At 42.3% G+C, this 25151-nt stretch overlaps 1 protein-coding gene across 1 annotated transcript in view; it reads left to right on the top strand.

Moving 5' to 3' along the window:
* The window catches only part of T265_05497 (hypothetical protein), a gene marked incomplete at both ends in the record, with an annotated part of 114439 nt that overhangs the window by 37628 nt on the left and 51660 nt on the right, over positions 1 to 25151 (top strand). The window contains 2 exons of the mRNA XM_009170519.1: positions 13077 to 13125; positions 21380 to 21480. Of these exons, the coding sequence (XP_009168783.1) occupies positions 13077 to 13125; positions 21380 to 21480 (150 nt within the window). The remainder of the gene's footprint in view (positions 1 to 13076; positions 13126 to 21379; positions 21481 to 25151) is intronic.

The following is a 25151-nucleotide window of genomic DNA, read 5'->3' as shown; positions in this document are numbered from 1 at the left end:
ATGAAATTGCACTTTGCAACCAAAGTGCAAAGTGTAATTGAGGGATTTGTAGAATGCCCACGTACATGAATCTCGTTTGAATAATCGTCCTCCTGTCATGGCGAAATCATTTTGGTGAGTCCACACCAGAGGGGGGAAGAACTGGACTCGAGTTTCGCTCATATTAGGGTTTATTAGGAGTGCATATACTTGGCAGTGCCAGGGTTTGAACTCCTCACATCTGAAATGCAAGGCTAGCTTGTTACCACTAATCCACCAACGAACGCCTGAAGGATATGATTTTTCACGTTTGAACAGGTGAAGCTGCACAGTCCATTTATAAACCGTGAGTTAAAAAGGTTTTTGGGCCGTCGGTCGCACTCGTTGGATTTTGCTGCATAGGCTTGCTGGGCACTCACTTCATCAGGGATGTAAATTGTACTCTGTGTAGAACAGCCTCTTATTCTCAAAAACTGGTGACGTTTGGGTTCACTTGGCCCAGTTCTACGCTAGACGCTTGTCCGTTGAAATCTAAGGTTTGTTTCCCCAAAATGGATCTGTGCTTTCGATTCATAGGTCGCTAATAACTTTTAAGTAGAAGCTACACCGCGGGCAAACAATATTCTGTACATCTTATTTCGAGCGCCTTCATACAACATAAGTACATGTGCCTAAATAAAGAAAAGATTAAGTTTTTTTTCAAAAATGTGTCTAGTGTATCAAGCTTAGTGAGTAACGGAACGCAGTTCACAATTTTGAACAAACAGGGATGCTATCAAGGGACTGTGCTTATGGGGTTCACTAGAATGTCTATGAATTTAGTGGGACCATATTAGAGAGTTGTTCTCTTCAGGCCAACTGAAAAGATTTGTCAGCTGCGTACGTTTTTTCATTATGCTACTACATTGCACAATGAGTTTTGAATTTGACCTCTTTGATTGCTAAGCCTAGATGATCACCTAATCAAAGGGCGAATTCGCTTCAATTAACGTGACCACTTTTCGCAGTGTAACTGTATTATATCTGCTGATGGTATCTGCTACTGACCCGCTCCAGTCCCTAGTGCCGGAAAAAATACTCACAGAAAGGAACACAACAGCTATACTCCGAACAAGCGAGTGAGCGCGTGCGAGTTAAAACGGCCCCCACTTTCTGACAGTGACCCAGGCTGTCTGATAGGTGTTTGGTGAACACCCATCAACATCATTTGTGCATCTGTGAAATGCCTGAACGTTGATCACATTCGGTCGTGCTTCTGCGGTGTTTATGAACACACACCAGCTTTAGCTGAATCGATTGAATGATTGACTGGCCTGGATGCTTGCCAGCTTTCCTGTTGAATTTTTGGTGGAGCAGTAGGTTTCGGGCGTTTTGAGGTTACCTTCAGGAATCTGACCTTCCTGATAGTCTGCCTTCCAGTTGAAATTTCGCGTGAAGAAGGATTGCCCTAGTAAGTGGTCGCTTTATCATAAGCAAGGAAGGGAAATTTTGAAATGTATTCAATTCGACATTGTTCACATACCTTTTACTTTGTATTTCCTCAGTAAGAATATGAACTTGAAATAATGTCATGGTGGTTCTCAGGAATCGCGAGTTTAGTAGTTAACCAGTAAAATAGTCTCAATCAATCTTCGTTTCTTTTTGTATATGGCGCCTTGGTTACAAGGAACCGATTCTCTGAAACTTCAGAAAGATTATATTTATTGTGCACTTTGCCCATAAATACGGTTTATTGTGGGAGTGCACTCTTTTTTTCTCAGCATGATTTTGTTCGCCACAGTTTATTTCCTTCACTTGTCAGATGAACCGAGATAACTTCAGAGCGAAATTTCAGACATTAATAACAAGTTTTGAGAATTTGTGCACTGTAAGCAAAAAAAAACATCTTTTATGCGGCAAAAGATGTTGCGTTTCGTGAGCAACTTTTCAGTTATACCGTTTATACCATCCACGAGAAACCCTCTAGGATAAAACTCAGCCCGAATAGTGGTAATCACAACTAAAGTAGAACGAACCATGCTTGCTATATAACGTGAAACCGGTTGTAAAAACAAAAAAAGCAGAGAAATGATCATAGTGAGTTGCTGTTGCAATATCTGGAAAGAGAATGTAGAGGCTTTTGTTAATAATGAAGGATCCTGTCCTAATTTTCCGCTTCTTTCAAAGTAGACAAAATACGTGCACTCCCACCGATCAAATCAGACCGTATTAGGGGTATCCGGATCGAATTAGGAACGAGTGATATCGATTCGCCTAGCCATTTTGTGTAATACTTAGTTTGGTCTAAATAGAACAACAGCAGAACGATATATATCCGGACGTACCGGTCGAAGGTCGAATCAGTGCATGAACTAATCACAGAAAGCAAGAACAGACACAACCAGGCTGGCGTTTTTCACTTCAAAAAGGTCATCTGATTGCCTAATCGGAATTAACAATGGGAACTAACAACACGAATCTACTTGTTCTCATATAGTTTGAAGCACATACGTCGTCAGAGATTTCAGGTATCTTCCGTCGATCAAGAACCCTGCTGTATAAAATTCTTTAGAGCAACATCAAAGGATCTTTCCGGCTCCCCTCAACTAATACATCACCGAGGGAAGATGATAATAAGACAACTGAATACAACGACTTTTCTGAATACGAGAATCGTCTTTCGGAAACCGGGGTACTTTTGAAATAAGCGCTCCAGACGTAATAATCTTCTTAAATTCTCCAAATCTTACGGGGGAATTCGGCTCGCCATATAGCAGAAATTGTGTGTTAGGAATGGCTTAGTCTAGTGTTATGAGCAAAAACGATCCACTCTCCATTGTTTCCCGGAGAAACCTGTCTACACTAGCCTTTCGGCCACGACCGATTCCACACCAAATCAACCCACTCTTCCAAAATGCAGCCGAATCCAGTCAGTGTTTACAGCCACATGTACTTGTTTGTTTTATTGCCCACTACCTCGGGGCATTGGGATAAGCTGCGTCAGTCATCTGACTAGCAGTCATTCTTGCGGTGTTTCTGGTGAGTCTTCTGGTAACAGTGATCCGTGAGGTGCACTTCGCGGTGAATCATGTGATGGTAACAGATGTGCTTGTTTTCACGCATGAGGGAATATATCGTCCGCTTCTGTTTAACACCGAATGCTTGTCTGCAACATGCAATATCCAGGCCTCTGGTTGTGCGTGAAATGGAAGACGGAGGGAACATGTTGTGGTGGAGAAATTGTTTTTGAGACTTTTATATCCGACTGTTATTCCCATTTCACTGCCTACTACCATAAAAAGGCTCACCGACAAGGAACAAACAGCTTCATTGCGAACAAGTGAGGACGAGAGTGTGAGTGCAAAAATACGACGGCCTAAAGCTATTTAAGGGACACTTTTTGACATTCATCCAGGCTGTCTGATAGGCGTTTAGTGAACACCCATCAACATCGATCTTGCTTCTGTGAAATCTCTGAACGCTGATCACACTCGGCCGTGCTTCTGTGGCGTGCCTGAACACTTATCAGCTTTTGTTGAATTTGCCTGAAGGATTGACTACCATGCATGTTTTCCGGCTTTCTTATCGAGATTTCAGTGGAATTTTAGGGTCTCATTAGGTTCCGGGCGTTTTGGGGTTGCTTTCAGGAATCTGACTATCCTGAAAGAGACCTGTGTACATAATCGTATAGTTTAAATTCAGCAAGTTCGTCCTGGAACTCTTCGGTCATCTGAATCGTGAAGGACAAGTTTTGGGTTAGGACTTATGCAGATCTGGCAGCTGCTTGCCACCGGCAATCAAATATTACCTGACACAATTTTGACACTAACTCATCGTTACCCAGAAGACTGTCGTTCAAAAGCCAGTGAACAAGTAATCAGAAGCTGTGCTGTGTGGCAAACCAAAAGAATTCTCATGTAACTTGTGACCCACATAGCCAGTTTCTGTGAGGAACATTCTACAAAATGCTCAAATTAACCACGAACAACATTGTTGCCGCAAGCAAATTGAGCAGTGCGATTTTTTAAATGTTTATTCAGAACACAAAATCAAGACGAACGTTTTTAGGTCTTCAAAGCTTCAAATACCTAAAATAGAACTTCACTCCCATTAGAGGTAACAAAATGCTTGTATCGTCGATCACTACTGTGACTCGTTAGAATGCGCGCCAGACGAAACTAGGTTCAACTATTCTGGATATATATATATATATATATATCACTGTGTTTTAGTCGGCGATAGGAAAAAAGAAAACAGCTACTTGGTCATCGCCTTAGCTCCCCGTTGAGACACGTACGGCAGAAATTTAGTGAACGCAGATCTTCTGAAGAAGAAATCTCCTCCAAGAATTTGTTACTCAGTACAACTTGGTAAACTTCAGGTAGGAGGCAAACACGACGCATCCTGTTGTTACTCAGGAAAACTATAGGATCAGTCAGAGACCGGTGTTTGTGATCTCATCTCGCACTTGAACCACTGTATGAATTAGGCCAGAGAGTGATGCTGGATTATCCTATCGAAGGCATTCAGCTCTCCAAAGAGGTGAAAAGGTGTTTTGATTTGGCTAACTCCATCTCCATCTAGGTGTACGATAGACATTGTTAACTTCGTGTTGACCCTTTGTAACTATTTGTAACTGCTTCGAAGTGAGCCATGTAGTACTGGTTCTCAAACTTTTCAGCCAATCGTACCTCCAGTCCCTAGACCGGGCAATGTTATCCCCAATGTTAAGTGCAACAAGTGGACTGGTGTATTCAGACGCTCAAGATGGATCCCTCTAATGAGAGTGCATCAAGGCCTCAATGCTGCTTTATGAACGATGCACTTCACCACTGGGCACTTTTGGTGACCAATTTCTAATCCAGCTGCTTGCAGTAGAATCACAAGAGTCCCATCAGGCCTTAATCGGAGTTGGAAGTTTTAAACAGTAAAGAATCAGTGATTGAGTCGCATAACTGTGGTTCACTTCGTGTTAGTTTACCAGGTACTAAGTTAGGCCATTTCAAGCTACAGCTGTTTTGTTCATCAGGGCTAGATAAAACAACGAGAAAGTAGTCATGCAGCGGAGGCAATAGAATGGAGCGCGTTAATTTGTGTCAAACGGTCGAGATTTACTCACGAGAAGAAATGCAGTCAGCTACTCATTGGAGGTCAAAGCAACACACTCGCTAACAGCTGAGTGATTGGGCCATGAGTTCCAATATCAGAATGCATTAGCCCGATCAGTCCCGGGGTCCTTATCACACGGAAGACGGTAGCTGAGCTTACTGTTTACGGCATTCGGACTTTGTAACTAAGTCATGGACTAACCAACTTTAGACCTTTTCGCTCCTCACCTGATCAATCAGAAAGAGCCAGGCAAATTTTTTATCCCGAACAACCGAAATTTTTGCACAACTTCCCAAGTCTCTTAGAAACCCACCTGATGAGGCCAAGAAGGGCGAAACCGGTCGTAGGCTGTCGAATAATTTTCAGCAGCCTTATGAGTAGTGTATTACGATTATACTGAGTGTTGTTTACATACTAAAAACCATAAATCCATCACATCAGGAAGAAAATTCTCTCGGAAGGCTATCTGACAGGTTTTGGTATGGCCGATCAGGTAGGTATCTTGAGCAAAGGTGTAACCATGCTATGTGACCGCAAACATCCTGAATTATAAACATGACTTTGTCACCTTTCAGCCTCTGTTCTAACGAATTCCTCATTCAGCCATTCGTCTCCTTTTTGCCACAGGCGGCTTAAGGCTGCGAAGGAAACACATATATGTCTGAAGAAAGCACAGTAAGTAAAAAACATTTGACGTGAATACCAACAATTGACTTGGGCTCATTTGAAGACTGATGGGCAACTCGAATAAATTTCCTATTTAAAATGATCAGTTGAGCAACCGGTTACCATAAGCGTAACTTGAAATTGGGTGCATTTTCTCACTGGCATAAAACCTGGTGTTCAAGTAAAATATGAGGTTTATGGAAATTCAGGGGCTACGGCAGATGCTGCAGACCAGATTTCAACTATACGTCCCAGGTTTGTTTGCGTCTTTTCATCGCAGCACATGAAGTGCTCGGCCAAAAAAAACGCACGCAGGAGCTAGAAGGTTCTTCATGAAAGGATATTAAGCTGTGCACCTTACTTGGACATGGTACACAAGGTATAAATTCTTTTATTAACCTCCAGTACTTATCGACACAGGTTTAATATTGATCGGTTCAGTCAGCTGTTCCAGCTCGGGTTACCAGTTCGCCTTCAGAGCATTCTGCCTAACGTTCGTTAATCACTTCAGACCACATGCTAGCTAGACAGAAATCAATGCAGCGCATTCGGAACTACCACTAAAGGCACTAAACCAAATGTTCATCCCCCTAAGTGTTGTTTCAAAGCTAGTTGTCTCTAGCTGGAGTTCGAGTTGAGCCGTAACGCCCAGAAGCATCTTACTCGATCGTAAGTTACACACTGACAAATGGCCTAGTTTGACAGGTTAACAGTCCGTCTGTCGCACAAGCTCCGGTGGTAGGGTTGACAGGTGAAGGTTGGCCAATTACGGGTAATGTTGCTTTCCGAATTATAGAGGCATCACATTCTTGAGAAGAATCTCGGGATGACAACAGGCAGAGGGTGGGCGCGGATTAAAATTAAGGACTTATCAAGAAAGACCAAAAACAACGTTTCAAAATAACGAATAATGATTTGAAATACCCAGGGTTACTCAGCTCAACTGAACGGTGAAGCAGGCCAGAGTTTGCACAAGCTTAGTCTGTAATCTGCCAAAAAAAGCCAAGAATACGACTGTCATACACCATAGGATTGATGGCGACGTTTAACTTTACACATCACGAAAACAGTTGTTTATTAGAGATGTTTGTTTGCATCTTGTCAAAAGAATAATTTTTCCGAAAATTGAACCGATATTCAACTTCACTATGAAACGGTAATTTTAGCTAGGTAAACATACCGGCCCAGCAAAGTCTTGCTCATCTGGGACTCACTCAGTGGTTTGAAGCACATAACTAGGCGCCTATATGTACAACGGTGCAGCTAGCCTGCACTGCCAGAAGCTCCAAGGCAACCTGAGTTAGAACGATCAACTGAAGCATTTTCAAGTCTACTTACAAACCTTTATTCATCAATAGGACTAAAAGAGGACCCATCGGTGAAACCAGAGAAGCCACTTGGAGCTAACAAGCTTGCATCGGAAGTTGACAAGATTGATTGATCCGAAACAAAAGGTGTTCGTAGTCGTAGGTCATTAAAAAACAATTCACAGTTTGTAAAGGAAGACTACTTCATACGGTGTTCCAGGTTGGACCTCGAAGATAAAAACAACACATTTTTTGAGATAGAGCCTTGCTTAACTCACCTTTTGCATTTTTCACCCGAAGGCTCAAAAGCGCTTGTTACAAAGCTAGCAGGTGTTCACTGATTTGCGACCTGGTCATTCAGAAAGTTTCAAAAGGTGACGACTGCCCAAACTCTGCAGACAGCCCAGTGCAGCCTTCGTTCAACCTAGGACTTATTGGGTCGGCCTGTTTGGCTGCTACAATCACTACCTGACCAGACTACAATCTTGCTTGCGAGCCTACTTTTAAGACCCTAAACGCGCCAAATTCACTGAGACTGAATACGCAACAGAGTTCTTCATAGTCATTAGCATGCTGGTGTAACAGTGGATATTACTGATGAGGCATGTGAGTAGTATGTTTTCTCGTAAATCCACTTCGCGTCTACTGAAAAGTGAGATCTGTTACGGAATTTGTGGAGTCGCTTTGTAGTATTTGCTTGCATTTGAGTAACAGTCAGTGAATATCAAGGAAAGTTCAGGAAGACGCGTTCAACGAGAAGATGAACATTTAGCTTTTCTAAACAAGATGCATATGAGAGTTTTGATTCCCTGTCCAATAGGCTGTAACTGCTCAGTTAGTGTTTTCTACTAAACGACCCCGCGGCTTGGACATTCCTTTCACTGGTATTTTCCGGTCTTATGCAGTACACAGGCTTCTCCAAGACTAGGCTGCGCGCATTTTCAATGTAGTTTCTTCTGCTTTGATAGTTGTAGTCAGGAGATTCTTGTCAAGTACACTAGATTGATAGCATTGACAGATATCGATTCATTATCTGGTTTTTGTGCTTCTGTACTTAACCAAGTACAGCAATACTTAACCATCACTGACTGAAAAGAGATGTACTTCCTTGCTGCACACTCAAATTCTATGCGAACTCGGTACGATGTTCCGATATTTGATCCAGATTTGAGACGTCATCAGGTTCATGCATTTTTATTTAATCATCCATGCATAAGTAATGCGTTCTAATGCTATAAAATAGAACCTTAATATTTTATTTTCTGTTAATTATCGAAAGTACATTTGCTGAACATTTGGAGCCATCAGACCTTGAGTTTTTTATTCTTGTTCGTCCGTTGTTTATACTGCGAAATCCTCATTGAAATTGGGCGAGACATCCCGTGTTGATCACTGACGTGATTTTTCAACTAACGCGGATCTTGAAGATGTTGGAACTCGAAATCTTGCCAGTATACTGATAATGCCCTATTTTTATCAACTGACCAGTGGGTGGGATAAGAATCTACGTCGTACTCCATTTTGGGTTTCTCTGTCATAATTGTGGATGTATTCCAATATCTCAAACACAGACCATTGAAAGGTGTGAAATGTAGCTGAGTGAAGGATTTAGCTGCGTCATATTACGGCCAAAATGAATCGGTTGACTAGTGGTCTCTGTTCGTTGCGTTTTTTACAAAAGTTCAAAAAGACACCGTCCCAGCAAGCTTAGCTGACTTCTGTTCCTAGTGCGGGTATGTCTTTGTTCGAATAAATTGTGCAAGCGAGTCAGGTCATAACCACAGAATAGCAGGTTAGTTCAGATCAGACTTTTGCAAGGTTACACAGAAACTGGCAAATCGAACCACCAGCGTGTTTTTCCCAGCACGAGAAATTAGCGGGACTTCGTTTTGATGATGCGACTAACAAAAGTTTATATCGTAAGCAACATTAGAACTCACACGTTCAACCACTTGTTGATGCCTGATTATGCCTTTGTGCAGAGATGGTATCACGTCTTCGGTGAATGAACCACCTACCATTTTTTTAAATGGTAAGACAGAAACTTACACTAAAGCTTCTCATATCCCACGTGCGTCTTAAAGCGAACATGTTCTTCAGTGTGAGAGGCATTCACGAGTAACTTGAATGGATGCGAAAATCGTTTCACAACTATATACCAGGCAGTTTTCAAACACCAGTCTTACCAGGATAGTAAGCGCTGTCTACCGGATCTTAATACGTCTGTTTGTGGTAATATAAAGTATAATATAATAATAATAATATAAGGTATCAATGACAACAGTTGCCAAATATAGCTCGCCAATGCGTATCGGTCACAATCCGTTGTGCGGCGAAAAATGTTTATAACAACTCGTTTTATTGCTATGATTGTTATTCTATCTTATTGTTTGTGGAAAACAATTTTTTCGTGACATTCCAAGCATTCCATGAGGTGGACAACTTGTGGTCTTGTCAAGTTCAGCCGAATTTGGCTGCGTGCACTATCGGGTAACGACAAACTGAACGACAAACATTTCAGTTGGGAGCTATCTGGAGCAGATTATCAAACGAAACGCCGTGTACCACGATAACTTTTCTGACCTTATTTGTTCAATCCTGAAAATGTTTCGATTTGGGGCGGAACAACATTCGTGACTGTCCAATAACCGTTGCTTACACTACTGACAGTCAGAATGGCAAACCTCGGAATGGAACACTACTGTGGTTTTGACTGATATTGGAATTATCCTTTAGTTTGGCATTTTTTGCCCCTCTAATGGGGAAAATTCCTAAGGATACTATTACTTCTAAGGAGATTTCTTCATGACATGAAATTTCCCACCACTCCACTCTTTCTCTGGGTTCGTTGGTGTACATGAATTTCTTCAAAATGCCTTGCGAACCCATACGAACGTGTATTTTTTGACGGCTTGTGATCTAAGAGTTGTGAAAGAGTCTAGAGATATGCTTTAAGTGTGGCCGGGGTTGGACGGAACAGAATACGGGGCTAGGGTGAGCCATTTCATTTATTAGTGCACCGATGGTGATAGACATAATACAACCCAGAAGGTACATGCACTAATAACAGTCTTTACTATGGTTGACAGTAGTTTACAGAAGCGATTTGCAGCATGTATAAAATAAAAGCGATATGCAATGTGGATCAAGGGAACTTATCGTATGTGAGAGTCCCTTGGTGAAGGTCCGGACGGCGGGAACGTGTTTTTCTCCGCAGTGCGACTGCTACACTTGTCCGTGGACCTGTGGAGAGCGGTTGACCTCCTGCTCCCTGTGCGCGCGCTATTCTGTGTGTGCTGACTGTGTCCGGTTTCCCCATATGTGTAGGTCCGTTTGCGTGTACGTCAGCAGCATGAGTACGTCAGCACACGAGTAGTTGCTACGCTCACTAGACGGTACAGAAAATCGATGTATGATGAATCAGCTTAGTATGACCTGGTTTTTGAGTATGAAAAAAGACAAGTCTCGTGATCCAGTGAGCGACTGTGAGCTGAACAATCAAGTGTGTGGGTGACCGGGGGGTTACACATTCACACAGCACAACGTGGATTTCTGGAGACGTAAATCCATACAGCAATCCATCAAATGTTCTGTTTTCAATATTATTTGTCAAATGGATGAAGAGTTACCTGTTCACTCAGTCACAGGACGTAGTTCTGCATGTTGCAATCCAGGTAGTGAGCGTAAAGAAAATACGCTCTTTCAAGCGCGTTGAACAAAAGGAACTTGTACCTGTTTCAACATTTTTGGAAGATATTTAGTTCAGAAAGTGCACTCAATGATCCAGATTAGGGCCTCATCACTTCAAGGCTTTAATATCAAAGGCAAATCTCAAAGACAAATGCGAAATTGGCTCTGCAGGAAATTGCCTTTCATGAGAACATTTTATTCAAAAGAGAGTAGTATCTTGCGGAAGGGGCTTGAACGACACAAGTGACTGTATTTTAAAGGCAAAATACGCCTGGAATGAAAAGTTTACGGACACTATCCATAAAACTGGAGAAAAGGACAAACGACTGGATATGCTCAGTCCCCTTCCCACATCCATGAGCATTTTCGCGAAAGAAGGTGAGCTCAGGTGGCTTGAACTCTCTAAGCAGGTTACATGTCTAGGTGACAATGAGAAATTTCGCATGAAATGTACTGGCCAGATTGTTGTTTTATAAAATGAAGGATAAGATGATCAATGTATGAGGTTTGTAGAAAGTGATGTCGTCAGTGTGAAGTTTTCTGTCTAACAGTAAACGTACGCTAAAGGAAGCATAATATAACTGATTATTTTTAGAGAAAAGATAAAAGTGTAGGAATGTTGATACAAGGATACAGATGAAAGAAGGCCTTCGCTGCAGAGTTATTGGAAAATGCCAACTGACCGGTTACAAACTACTGGACAGGGAAGCGAAACTCTCATATGCATTTTGTTTACAAAAACTGAACATCCATCTTTTCTTAAACTCGTCTTCCTAAACTTTCCTGGATATTCATTGACTGTCGCTCAAATCCAAGCAAATGCTACAAGGCTACTCCACAAATTCCGCAATAGATCTCCCTTTTCAACAGACGCAAAGCGAATTTACAGATGGAAAACATACCACTCGCATGCCTCCCCCGTCAGTAGTGTCATCGTTACACAATTAGTCTAGAAGTAGTAGTTCTCACTGATATATTCTGATTAATTATCCATGTACGGAAGATAGAAAAAGACAACTTTTGGGTTACATCACCTCGGTGTTTTATGTAACTACCACAAGGGATCTAGCAGAGGGTAGATTTTTCCAAGTTTCACTTGGCGTGCTTAGTAACAGTGAACGATAGCATGCGTTCGGGGGGGTCCTACAAAGCATACGTGGGAAACGGTGCACCATCCACCTTGGCTTGAATCTAAAGCTTATCTAGAGTGGTAGTTCTAGAAAAAGAAAGCCTTCGGTTCTTCTCCGGTTTTTTCTGCATGGCAAGAGCTGATAGGAATGGGCACATTTTTTGGAGAACAGTACACAGTTTAGCGAGTAGAAACTCACTTGCAAACTAATTTGTTTTTTTGGAGCAACTCACCTGGAACCCAGCTGAATCACTCGTTTATGATGTTCTTAGGCAACTTAATATGCTGCACCAGGCCACCTCATATTTCAGTCGCTACGATATTCGAGATATCGCGTACATGTAAATCTTTGTAATGTACTACTCATAAGGTTGCCGAAAATCCATTAACAGCCCACGACCGGTTTCGCCCTATTTGGGCTCATCAGGTAGGCGCGGTCCCCGGGTTTTCGTCAACCTCATGTTATACTTGAAACTGCATTGAACGAAACTAGCGAACATACGCTCATTTGCAAACTAATTTGCTTTTTCGAGAGACTCACCTGTAACCCAGCTGAATTCCTCGTTTGTGATGTTCTCAGGCAACTTATGAGTAGGACATTACAAAGTACACTGTTTACTTGCATAGGTGTACGATTAGGTGTATCGAAAATCCACTGCAGTATTATTCCTTCTCGGACGAATTCAAACATATATTGCTCATCAGAAATGCTGATTGGGACTCACTGGAGGCGTATCGTAACTGATAACAGACGTCTATCTCAGACCTTCATGTCTGAAGACCGCTGGACGGACCATCCACGCGGATAATTTCTTTTTATGCATCAAGGTAAAATTGAAGGTGTGTAGCCAAAATCCTTTCGGATCTATCCTATATTAATTTCTCTAAAATGATAACCCCCGTTGTTTATGAGAAGATTTCAGTGTCACGAAGGTTTTCATTAGTGTAGGAAAGGTGAGTCGAAGTGACGAGCCCAAAAACAGAGATTCATTTTTGGGGTTTTCGATGTCAGCAGGATCCGGCAGTTCAATTTCATAGACTTCCTAATTTAGTACTGACGGCGCTTAACACTCAAACATTAACATAAGAACGATGACAGACCACCAATACCGAGTTTTTTCCTCAAGCTTCTATTACTGCTTAAAGTTAGATGATGTCAGCATTATTTCATGATGAACAGATGGATTTGGTCTGTTCCTTCATTTTTTGTTCCCCAGGGCACAAGTGGATGCGTCCCGAAGCTAAGGAGGAATGTGACCTTCAGAGGTCAGTCAAACTTGCAAGCGCCTCACATCCTTGAATTATCCTTTAGAGTTGTTCTATCTCGGTGGAGACAGGCTGCGCACGAGAATCTTTGAAATATGTTGATGGGGACTGGTACTGTGGAAGTTCTTCGTGTATGAAGGGCTGAAATAAATCTTATGAGTTTGGTTTGTAATTTTTGTAATCGATACCAGTCTCAGCAAACGGCTTCTGTAAGCGGAAGAATCCATCTCGTTTTTCAAGTCATCTTCGGACTATCCCATTCGTAAGGCGAGTATTTTACGCAGAAACAAAAGCATGATATTTCTTCCATTGGGACTTCTGAGGGTCAAAGTCCGTTCAGTTGACAAGTACCAGTTCAGATTAGCAAATCAGATACTTTCAGCGATCGCAGCTTTTCCGCAATTAAAAAATATACTCTCCGGCAAAACTAGAAATTCAACCTTTTCTTCAACACCCACTTCAGGTCACATGAAGCAGAACACCGTTAAGAACAGTAAAAACGTTTTCCGAATGTCTTTGAATATAGGTAATGGAATTTAGTCAACTGGGCAAACCTGTTTTGAAGTTTATCTCGTTCTGACTCAAGAACGCATCTGAAGTAATCAGATTTTCTTTAAACCAATGTTGTTTTCCTTGGCTACCCCCTAGTCAGCTTATCAACCACGATTAATTGCTGACATCAGTCGCGCATGCATTCACAGCGGTGCACTGCCAATCATACACGTGTATTAAACTGCAAGTGTCTTAACTCTCCGGGATATCTTCTCATATTTGGCACGATAGCCATGAAATCGCTCCTCAGTTGTAATTAGGATACTCGTGTTTTGTGGATCCATACGATATCCGAACTATGGTAGCACAAGAACGCTTCATTAGCCTGTTGTGGCTTTTCTCCCACTAACCAAAGTACATTTCAAAGTTTCACAGTGCTTGGTCATGCCTTGTTGTGCTTTTCACTTTTCAATGTGGAGAATCATGAAAAGTGCTGAAAATGTTGATTAGGCTAGAAAAGTGCAACCTCAGACAGAAATGAGAATTGACCAGATTTCAGCAGGCAATGGAAGCTTCCAGGAGAAGTTATAATCAGGCATTTTTGCTCGAAGTAGTAGGCTCAATTAAGCCTATATATGCAACCTGTCCAACAGAAGCTTATCTCGCAGTGAGTGAATTTGTTGAAAGGAGGCCTGCCAGGAAACCGTTAACACTAGTGGGTTAATTCTGACCATAAAGTTCACACTCACGAAGCTTCTATTGGAGGGGTCAGGCGAACTATGATTGCGTATCTGTAATATTCTCATCAACCAACGATCCATCCGAAGCAGCTAGTCGCTGGATAAGTTTGGTGCGTTTGATTCATCAAACAGAGACAGGGCAATCCACATTATCCTGAATAGAACATCTAACTCAGTCCTTACTAGAAATCAAACCGAAAAAAGAGGGTCGGGTTCTCAACAAAACCAGACTGATAGCAACCAAAACCCAAACGTGGTCAAGTGAGGCGGTATTCAGTTGCTCCGATACCCAACAGACTCGGGGGATTCGGTGGGCTGCAGAAAATCGGCACGCCCATACATCCCGCCGTGAACCATATACTTGTGCATCTTTCAACTTATCAAGTTTGTTGAATCCCTTTTATCAGTGAATGGTAAGTTACGTCTGTGACTCCATTTAGTGAATATTCTCCAACCTACACATATCAACGATAATCAAGTAGCAGTAGGCTCTGACGTGAAAGCCCTGTGCACTAGTTTATAGCATTTTTACCCTTTATTTTGTGTAGCGATGCACAGCGACTGGTCTTATCTTTTGTCGATTTTCTAGGGGCGAGTTGGCTTAGTGGTTAGAGCGCCAACTCACCGACCGGAAGGTCCGTGGTGCAAACGTGACTTCTGCCTGTCGAATTCCCCTGTCTAGGCTTGGGCAATCTGGCAGTATCCCAGCCCTCGTACTTCCTTGTGGTGACATGGCAGCTAAGTACCGATAGGGTGCTACAGCCGAACGACCGTTGAACCATGTGTGACCGCCACTTAATTCATCTCTTAAAGTACTCTATAGTTAGACTGACACTGTCGCTATGGTCTCTCTGATATCACCCATGGTAGTTAATTTTTTCTTATACGGTGTTAAAACTAAGGTCTTAGGTGAATTCCCACATCCAACACCCAATTGGCTGAGAAGCGCTGATGACATCTTTTCAGTCACAGAGCAACAGGTTGCTTGAACTAACAAAGCGGTACCATAAAATGCACTATGGAAACTGGGTGAACACAAAACTGTAAGTTTCCTGCACTGAAGACTATACGTTCCATATTCTCAGTTTGAATTTTCAAAAAACGCACACATTCAGACAGGTATTTGCATTATGAGACACTATGTCAAGCGAGCAGTGGCCAGATCGTTGATGAACCATGTCGGGAGACTGCACTCCAATGAGTCCATACGAGGAGATGAACTGAAATGACTGAATGAAAGCAACTAGGGGAACAAAATAATGCTCCTGTAGGAATATCTACTCAACAGATGGAGGGAATACCACCAGGAACGGTGAGAGAGGGAGATGAAAACCCGGTGGTCACTTTTGGAATAGCCTATAGAAATGGTACTTCAGATGGGATCTTTTCCAGATAAGCGCCGCCACTAATGCAAAAGGTACACGTGTGGAAAGTTAAGCCCCGCCACTTTTTATCAACTCCAATTCAATGTACTCACGCAACCTTGACTTATTTTTGATGAAGACAATTCCTCACCCGCATCTGGGCTCATTTTGTGCAAAAATTTTCTCCGTTCGGACGTAAAACGTTAAATGAACTTCCTGACGCTTTCAACTTTCGTTCATGACAAGGAGACGAAGCCACGGAGTGATCCATCAGCAACGTTTATACAAGAATGGCCAACAAAATGACACTTAACTGTTTCTGACTGGTGGAGGTGTAATGCCTGGCAGTGTCGACAAGAAATCTGTCTTCGAAAGGGAACGTGGCTGGAGCGGTCTAGGAAGGAGTTTAGGACAGTAATTCTATTCATTCATTGCTGGCCCAAAAATTTGGCGAAAAATCAAATTCTGCTCAGAGGCTTTATATATTAGCCACACGACCGCTGTTGACTGTATGCAGTGCCAGATCGAACTGCGGCCACTTTGATGGACACAATCCAGGCCTGGCTCAATCATCTCCGATATGTGGGCATCGTACCAAGGAATCGAATCGATGATTGACATAAATTATGCACATGAGACGGTTAATCCTACAGAAAACTTTGTGAATCCAACGACTGGAGCTCACACACAAACCACTGAATCTCTTTGGCACGTCTACAAGGTGTCGGATAAACGCCAATGCGGCGCACACCAACCTTTGGTAGACAGCTAGTTGTGTGAGTTCGTTTGGAGGCTAAGGTACCAAAAAATGGACCTTTTCATGCAAATTATTAAGGACCTGTCCCAATTTCACTCTCTTCAATAAAAAACAAAAGTACAAATCTCATATCCCCTTTTTCCTAATCTTTTTTGGGTAGCGGGGTCAATTTCCTGGCGTGGCTTATCTGGAAAAGATCCTTCAAAAGCCATTAGAAGGAATATTTGGGAAGGGAAATTCTGCCGTAATGATAAGCCTTACAACATTTGGTAACGGGCAAGGACCTCAAAACACCGAAATAAAATATCCGAAATACCGCACAAACTGCGTCTACTGAATTTACTGCACAGGATGTCCAGCCAAACATAGGCTAGGTAACTCCATGTGCGAATCACGGAACACAAACTGCATGAGCGTCTTCCTTCAACTGACTTTAGAAAACTTGAAAGCGGGTCAGCCATTGCGCTCTGTGCATTTGAGTCCAATCAAACCAACTTCGATGGCACACGGATATTCCATTCAGGAAGCCAGTGACACGTGGAACGGACTGTTCTGAAACACTAGAAATCAACATAACCGAAATGCGTCAGCCTTAGCGATTGTGTCGACACACTTTAGTAGACAATTACCGGAGGTCAAGTGGGAATCTCAACAATGACATCACAGGCAGCACAACAAAAAGCGGGGACAGATCCGGTCCCCACACGCGTACATGTATACAACGCCAGCAAACCTCCATACATGCTGGTTGCATCTGACTGTCAGCTGATCTCAGTAACACACCAATCAGAAGAGAGTATAGTGGACTGCATTAAGGCGGCACTTAGCCCGTATTCGATTGATTGAAAAAAATCCTTGAAAAATTTTATCCCCGACTTCTGAAACATCAGATCATCACATATCATTCCAGCATTCCGTGTTTTGGACTTCACACCGTACCAAAAGAAGCTCCACCGTTTGCAACTGGATGCACTTTTCCATCCTGGAGGCTGTTTTATTCTTTGTGCAGGACTCACTATGGGATTCGTACTGTACAAGACTTTTGAAAAAACCAATCCTCGACTAAGGCAACGTTGGTTGGATCCGCATTGTATCAAAATATACACTTTTGACTAAATTTGCTGGTAATCTACTTAACCGTATGCATAGTACAGTTTCTGGGAGACTCAGTAACCAGTCGACAAAATTTCATTCTGGCCAAATGAATAAGTTCCTATGTGGACCGAGTTTAAAGCCACTCAGAAACTAATCGGCAAGATTTTTTACGACTAGCCGACTTGATTAGTGCCGAGTGTCAGTCTGAAATTTCTATTTGTTAGCTACTGAGGATGACTAACACTCAGGATATATTGCGTAGTGAATTTTTTCGAGTTGAATTCGGATTCTGGGACCTTGTTTTTCGGTCTGGGACGCCCTAATGCAATATCCCTTTTTAAGTGTCGTTCACGGATGTTGTAAAAATTCGTACAGCCACTACATTTTATGCAGTCCCTAATCCTGTCGACCGCAAAGTGATCCTTCAACCGCATCAGTACTGAGCATAAATTTTTTCCCTTCTGGAATGCTTCCAATGACTTCAGATGTGACTGTTTTTATAAGATGATTGCTGTTCTGACCTACTCCTTGTTGGGTCTTGGTGTTGGGACTAATACACCTCTTGTTTACCTCTTAATTAATATCATTGGGTAACCAATGTCTTGGGCTCAATTTTGTACCCAGAGTTGTATTACTGTTTGNTCTATGCACGACGCTTTACTTAACCACAACTACATATAACGCTTTTGGGTGTGCTGATGTGTAGTTTAAGACAGCACCAAGGTTTTCTAGTTTCCGGTAAACCTTGTGCGTCATGCAGTCAAGGAAGGGCAGTGTGCCCGACGCAAACTCTACATCCATACGAAACTTAATGTGAGGGTCCATGATGTTGAGGTTGAAGGAATACGTTGAAGTTTTATCGCTTTATAAAAACGAGCGTATCATCTGAGTGGTGTCAGAAAACCTTCGGTGGACATTCGAATCTAGGTAAAGCTTTGTGTTCAAGGATTTCCATATACATGTTGGCCAAAATCGAGGATATTAGGGATCCCGTCTCTCGGCCTTTCCTTGAAATCTTTAAATCGCTCGTCTACGGAGAGCTGCGTCGGCTCTTTCAGCCTCGTGTCTACCAAAAGGTAGTAGGTTACTCCTTTCAGTTTGTCCGCTGTAGGGATATTTGTATACGTCTAGCGGGCATCATAGCTAACTAGACCGTTGGCTAGTTCTAAAGGAAACCTAGCTAACTCTCTTTTTAGCATATTCATACGAATTTCGGATGTGTATGCTCGACGTGTGTCTAAAGGGCCGACTGGATGGGTAATCTGTGTGTTAAAATCACTTCATGTAGACGGCGGAATACAAGTCACGTTTCTCTGACTGTACTGAGAAGTAGCGAAATGTGGTAAAGTCCAAGTAAACTGGCAAGTCGATTCCCCTGGGTGGGAATTCACACGCAATCTCATGTACGAATTTGAAGCCACAGTTCTCCGCAAACTTTCATCGTATATATTTGCACGGGACATAATTGCACGGGAGGGTGCACCGCCTGCTTACTTGCATGTTATAAAGTCCATCACCATTGATTCAAGGAAAACAATATGATGATTTGCCCTAGTGACCTGAATGACGGTGCCACCGGTCTTTGAAAAAATGTGTTGCGGAACCTCTGGGACTGACGAACACTACCTACTTCAAAGCTAATGTGGAAATGAATGCAGATCCGCTCTGTAAGCGGAAAACCGACCTAGTTCAGGCAATTCACTGGCTTCAATAATTCCGAGTTTTCGAAACAAAAAACCTCATCCATCGTTTCTGACAGATTTTGAAAACAAAAATTGGACTTGTTGCTAGCGTTCTGTGAGAACGTGGGTTCCCGTCCATTCACATTAGTTGCCGTATGACACCCCAAAGACGGAGCCCTTGATCAATACCTTGGGAGAAAGTCAGTTTATCTGGACCTCCTTTTTAGCGATAACTTTTTAACGATCTATCAAACCAGGTGCTCCATGCCACTCCAGGCTGAACGCTTCCCACAGCGTGCCTGAATACTGGTTCTCGACAGCTTGATTCAAACGGACATTGAGGATACTGTCTGTCTACGCTCAAAGTAATTTGGAATATCTATTTTTTGCTGTTGGCCGCACAATGATGCATGGGAACACATTCTACCCTGACTTGTATCCGGTTGGTCCACATGGTCTTGCTATTATTCATACACCAAAAGAAGCTCCATACCACAATCCCGATCACCAACATCTGCAACGTTGAGATGGGCGCAGCCGTTTTGTGCTCGATAGCCATTAAGGTCAGCTATATGACACGGAGGGTTGGAAGATCGGGGTAGAATAGCTCTGAGGTTGATGTTTTCCTCTAGTGTTCTCTGTGACACTGAAAACATACTTTCAGAAGAAATAGCAGAATCACCATCATCATCGACAACATGACATCACCTGTTCAGCACCGATGCTTCGCTGCCGAACTAACATACTAATCTTCAGACAATGCGTAAGCGCTTTAGGATTCGCATATGAAGTTCTAAACAGCAGGCAAAGCACAGTTTTTCGTTCATAAAAATAAATCGATTAAACTCAAATACCTAAAATGACCTAATAAATTCTAAGTTATTGACTTCGCTGTCCTCTGTCTGGAGAGTTGTTACAATCGTTTCTGTGAAGCGTAACGCAGAAAAAGTAATCCGGTTTTGCGCCGCTGATGGATTTCAAAAGTTTACTGAAAGGCCTCCAACATTTGGCAACAGTTTCGGCCGTTGTTTTGGCTTGTCAGGAGAGCGCGGACTCCGAGTTTCTGTCAGCTTTGATTTGTAACTCCAAATGCGCACAAGTTAGGGTTCAAAAAGAACATAAGTTTGACGTAAACTCGAGGACTGCACCTAGCTGGCAAGCCTCAGGAAGGGCTAAACCGATTGTGGACTGTCCAGTAGTCTTTTCGGTCAAGACGATATACAATAACACCCCGAACAGCTTTAGTGAAACATGAGGCAGCTTTTGTATAACGCATTAAGTTGAAGAACGAGAGAAATGAGACTTTCAAGTGGGACGTTCCACTGAGTCTTCTGTCAACATCAAAATAGTTTATTTCACTTGTTGATTCGTTCAGTTCTTTTCAGAGTGGAAATCAGCCGATTCCTTGATCATACGTGGACGCTTTTGCAACTAACACATCCCTATGTTTGGTGTTACATGAAAGAAAAGTGAACAAAGACATCCTATTTTTATATTCCGTTATTTTTAAAGACGCTTTTTAGCAAAAGCGAAAAGTGTGAATCTTTTTCGAGACCGCCCGACGTACCGGACTTTAGTCGGTCAAAATACAGACTGATATGGTTAACAGACATGCACCTGTAGTCCGTACAGTACACACTCAGCAACTTTTACTGGATTTGTTCCGTACCAAACGTAGGTTTGGAATAACAGATTCCTTGCATTTTTTTTTCAAAATCTGAAAATCCCCCAAAAGGTTCATATATATTATTCCTTCCAGTTTTGTTATCAACAGGGCGAAACACCCGGGCTTTTTAGATAAGAATTACAGCGCTGGGCAGATGAGCGCGACGCGACTGTTGGATCCAATACCGTCTCCGTAAGATAAACAATATTCTGGAGCACTTAGCCGATATCTCACTTTAAAGCACTGATAAATTGATGTTTTGAGTCAAAAGATGCAGTCATACCTGATATGATCATCACGAAATACCATATTCCAACCACTACGTGGTCATGAAAGTAACTGCCAGAAATGTTTGCCAATATTTCACGGAAAATTGGTTGTAACTGAAGCACTTCTGTGATGCAAGCTTGTTTCATTCCGAAGACGGAGGCTACCTGTTGTTTGCTTATTTGGTCCAGATGTCTCTAAATCAGTTCATTTGGCTTTGTTTTCTGGTCGAAATTATATCATGGGCGTTGACATAACATTCGATGCACTGTTCAGTTATTGTGGCGTTAAGGTTAGTTTTACTCCGTGGGGACAAATTTGTGTTTGCTTCGCGAATGCGACCTCTCCCAAGTTAGGATTGATCCAAACTAGAAAATACTACTCCCTGTTGAATGTAGTTTTTTTCTAAGGCGAAGATTTCTTCGAATAAGTCAGTGTATTATTCACAGTATAAAGCCTAGAGATGGCTGAAATTGGTTCTTCCTCTAGGTCTAACTTAAATGGAGAGGTTTTATGTGTTGGCCTTTGAGGATTTTCCTCCGCAAATCGTTTATCACTCTAAACATAATAATTAAATCTTTGTAATGTACTACTCATAAGGTTGCGTTGCTGAATATCCATCCACAGCCCACGACCGGTTTCGCCCTTCTCGGGGCTCATCAGGTAGGCGGAGTCCCCGGGTTTTCCGTCAACCTTATGTTCTACTTGAAACCAAACCCGGGGACTGTTCCTACTTGATGGATCCCAAGAAGGGCGAAACAGGTCGTGGGCTGTCGATGGATTTTCAGCAACCTTATGAGTAGTACATTACAAATATACATGTATCGCGATATTTCAAATATCGTAGCGACTGAAACATGAGGCGGCCTGGTGCAGCACATTCAGTTGCCTGAGAACATCATAAACGAGAGATTCAGCTGGGTTCTAGGTGAGTCTCTCGAAAGAACCAAATTAGTTTGCAAATGAGTGTATATTCGATAATACCTAAATGTTTGAACTCGAGGTTACCCAGCAAATAACCTGAGGATATTGTGTAGCATGGTCATCCAACGGTAACCAAAAGACGTTTATGACCACAAAACAATCTGACTTGACCGTCCGTGTGTACACTTAGTTGATGCATAGTTTTCATCAACAGCTTTGTTGACATCGCCAACACATCGTTGCGCAATAAAGCGGTCCGGTGCGTCGTTAATGTACTAATGGGGTCACTCCAACTAGAAATGAAACGCCCGTAATCCAACTACCCAGTTGAGCAAACAAAGCAGCGATCATTAGGGCAGTCTAGATTCTCTATCTATACATTTACCAGGTAGGCTCATTACTCTGATTGTAGCAGTTGATACTATGGCGCTGTGGCCTTGTAAAACGAATAGTCTAGGTTACCCCGAAAGTGCTTAAATCGATGTCACTTGATAATTGCACATCGGAAGCAAACGCCTTCCCGGATGAACATCATTAGCAAATGCGTTCGGGAAACAAATTGCACTGAGTACACTGGATACATGAAATTATTCACTAATGAAGCGTCCCCCGAAAGCTCTTCCGCGTTCTTCGTGGGTCCATATTATACCCACGAAACCTTCGGTCAAAGAAAATCTGTAGTTTCTCTTTGGAGTGGTGGCAAGGAATCCTACCTGCCGAAAAAATAACGCCATCAAAGAGATTGAAAATGTAAACTTGTTTCAAATAGAGGGAACTCTGTTCATCCACACGAGAACTGCTTTGTTTTTGTTGTGACCGATTCTGATAAAGTTACAGAGATCTGCGGAAGTCTGAAAACTATGGCGCAAAAGTTGGAATACTTCTGTATAGGCCTGATACATTTAAAATCACGTTTTTTACGATTACTTACCAAAATACTGCATGCTATTTCGCATCACTTGAATAATAACACTACAGGGATTTGAGTTCAAAGAAGGCTTTCGAGGAATGCACGCATTCTACCTCCAGTGGTAGTTACCTGTCAAAAGTCTAATCGGAGTTCAGAAGCTGTTACGTGTAATGGCTTGACAACATTAGGCTAAAAAGTGGCTTAGTATGCCTCCACGGTAAAATATGTTCAACAAAAACATTGTCGATCTTCTCAGATATACTGTCGACGATCATCATCGATTTTGGAATTTTTGTGGGAAGCCTCTTGGCGTCTATGATTCGCATTTACGTATAAAAGACTTTGAAACTTTCAAACTATGTAGCAGAAAAAAGAACATGCGTTTGAAATCAACTAACATGAGGAACAACTCAACTTTGGACAAAATTTCAGTTCTCCAAGTTTATTTCTCACTACTACTGTGGCGTTTTTGTTTCCTGTCCTATTGGTTGTTGATCTGTTCGCCGAGCTTGGCAATTGGCTTGCAAACGTTTCGTCACCATACGAGGAGACATCATCAGTGCGCAGTTGGGTGCGCAACTGATGCGCACTGATGATGTCTCCTCGTATGGTGACGAAAAGTTCGCACTATGCCAGCGTCCGTAGCAGCATGAGTGATACTAACGACCTGAGCAGTGACAAAAGCTATTTGTTCACATGCGGGTTCAAGATCATGTCTACTAATTTACCCATCCGAAACAATGTTTGGCGGCAGCTCCTCTAATTGGGAATTCGCCCGGTGAATCGTCTGCTTTTTATGTTTTTGCGAGTGTCAGCTCCAGTTTACAATGTTAGAACTGGTAAGTAATTCCGAGTAAGAATTGCTCATTACAGTTCAGATTGCAAGACCACAAGTATATACTCACAGGGATCCATGCCCAAAGCCCTCCATACCTTCCACATATGTCACGCAACCTTGAGTTCTTTCCTCCACATTATTCAGATAATCGATACCACCATGAAGTATAAAATCCCAATCAAAAATTCGAAATGCATTCACAGTCTAAAACTGGCCTTTTAGCAAAAGATGGATTTTCATGCTCCAGGTGATCCTTCTTTGGAATCGTATCACCTGGGAAGCGGGTCGATTTCAGGTACCTTGAGAGAACTGGTGCGAAAACGACTCCGAGTTCAAATTTCTCTTGAAACCTGTGAAATATCGATTGCTATTGATTCCCAGTAGGGCAGACTAATTAACAGTGATTGTTGGATTTTTAATATAGAGTAATTTTTCATGTGAAATGAAATTCAGAATCCATAATCTATCGTGCTATAGACAACAAACAAGACCAGAGGTATAAGAATACAATAGTTGGGAGTAGCAAGCTAGACTTTGATAACCAAGTAAATCGAACATTGTTCCGAACACGCAGCATACTGTTCAGTATTCACCCACAGAAAAGTTGTTAGCATTTATTTTGACACAATTCGAAGCATGTTTAATCATGTTTCACCATATTTGACTACGTGAGTCCGGCCTTGATATGACTCTCGAATGATCTGAACCGGTAGTACATCCGGTACATACACTACGCACCCGACGCTCTCACTGCCTGTTTGTTAGTTGCAACTTACTGATAACGCTTCAGTACTGTCTTCACCTTTTGTCTCCTGTCTCATTCCCTCTGATTTAAACGAGCTGAAGTGCGCTTCTGCTAATCTACATACTGATATGTCCAAAATCGTATGGGGAATCGGCTACCCACTGAAGTAATGTGGTGGGCAGATATCGAAACTGGCATCCGCCTCCTGATTCTTCACACCTCTGGTTAAAACTAATGTTTTCATCCGACGAATGTACGATTAACGATTCAAGCTCACCAAGCTGAGGGCGTTACCGGTTCACCATTGCCTAACCTCAACTTTACTAAGGCTAGTTCCTGGGACATGCGGAGTGCTCTCCTAACAAGGTTAGTGATGTTTACGCGATTCGGTAGATTGATCTAAAAAAAGTGGCATGCGAACGAAAAAAATCGAGGACGTTTGAACGTTGGGGCTAAACTCGGTGATTCGCTCATCTACCCTGTCATTTGATTCAACCGTGATAAACTGCTTCTGAAACCCCTTAGTAGTGTTGCTGATTTACTGCT

Source organism: Opisthorchis viverrini (assembly GCF_000715545.1).
Source record: "Opisthorchis viverrini unplaced genomic scaffold opera_v5_110, whole genome shotgun sequence".
Lineage (NCBI taxonomy): Eukaryota > Metazoa > Platyhelminthes > Trematoda > Opisthorchiida > Opisthorchiidae > Opisthorchis > Opisthorchis viverrini.
This window is presented reverse-complemented; position numbering and strand designations above follow the sequence as displayed.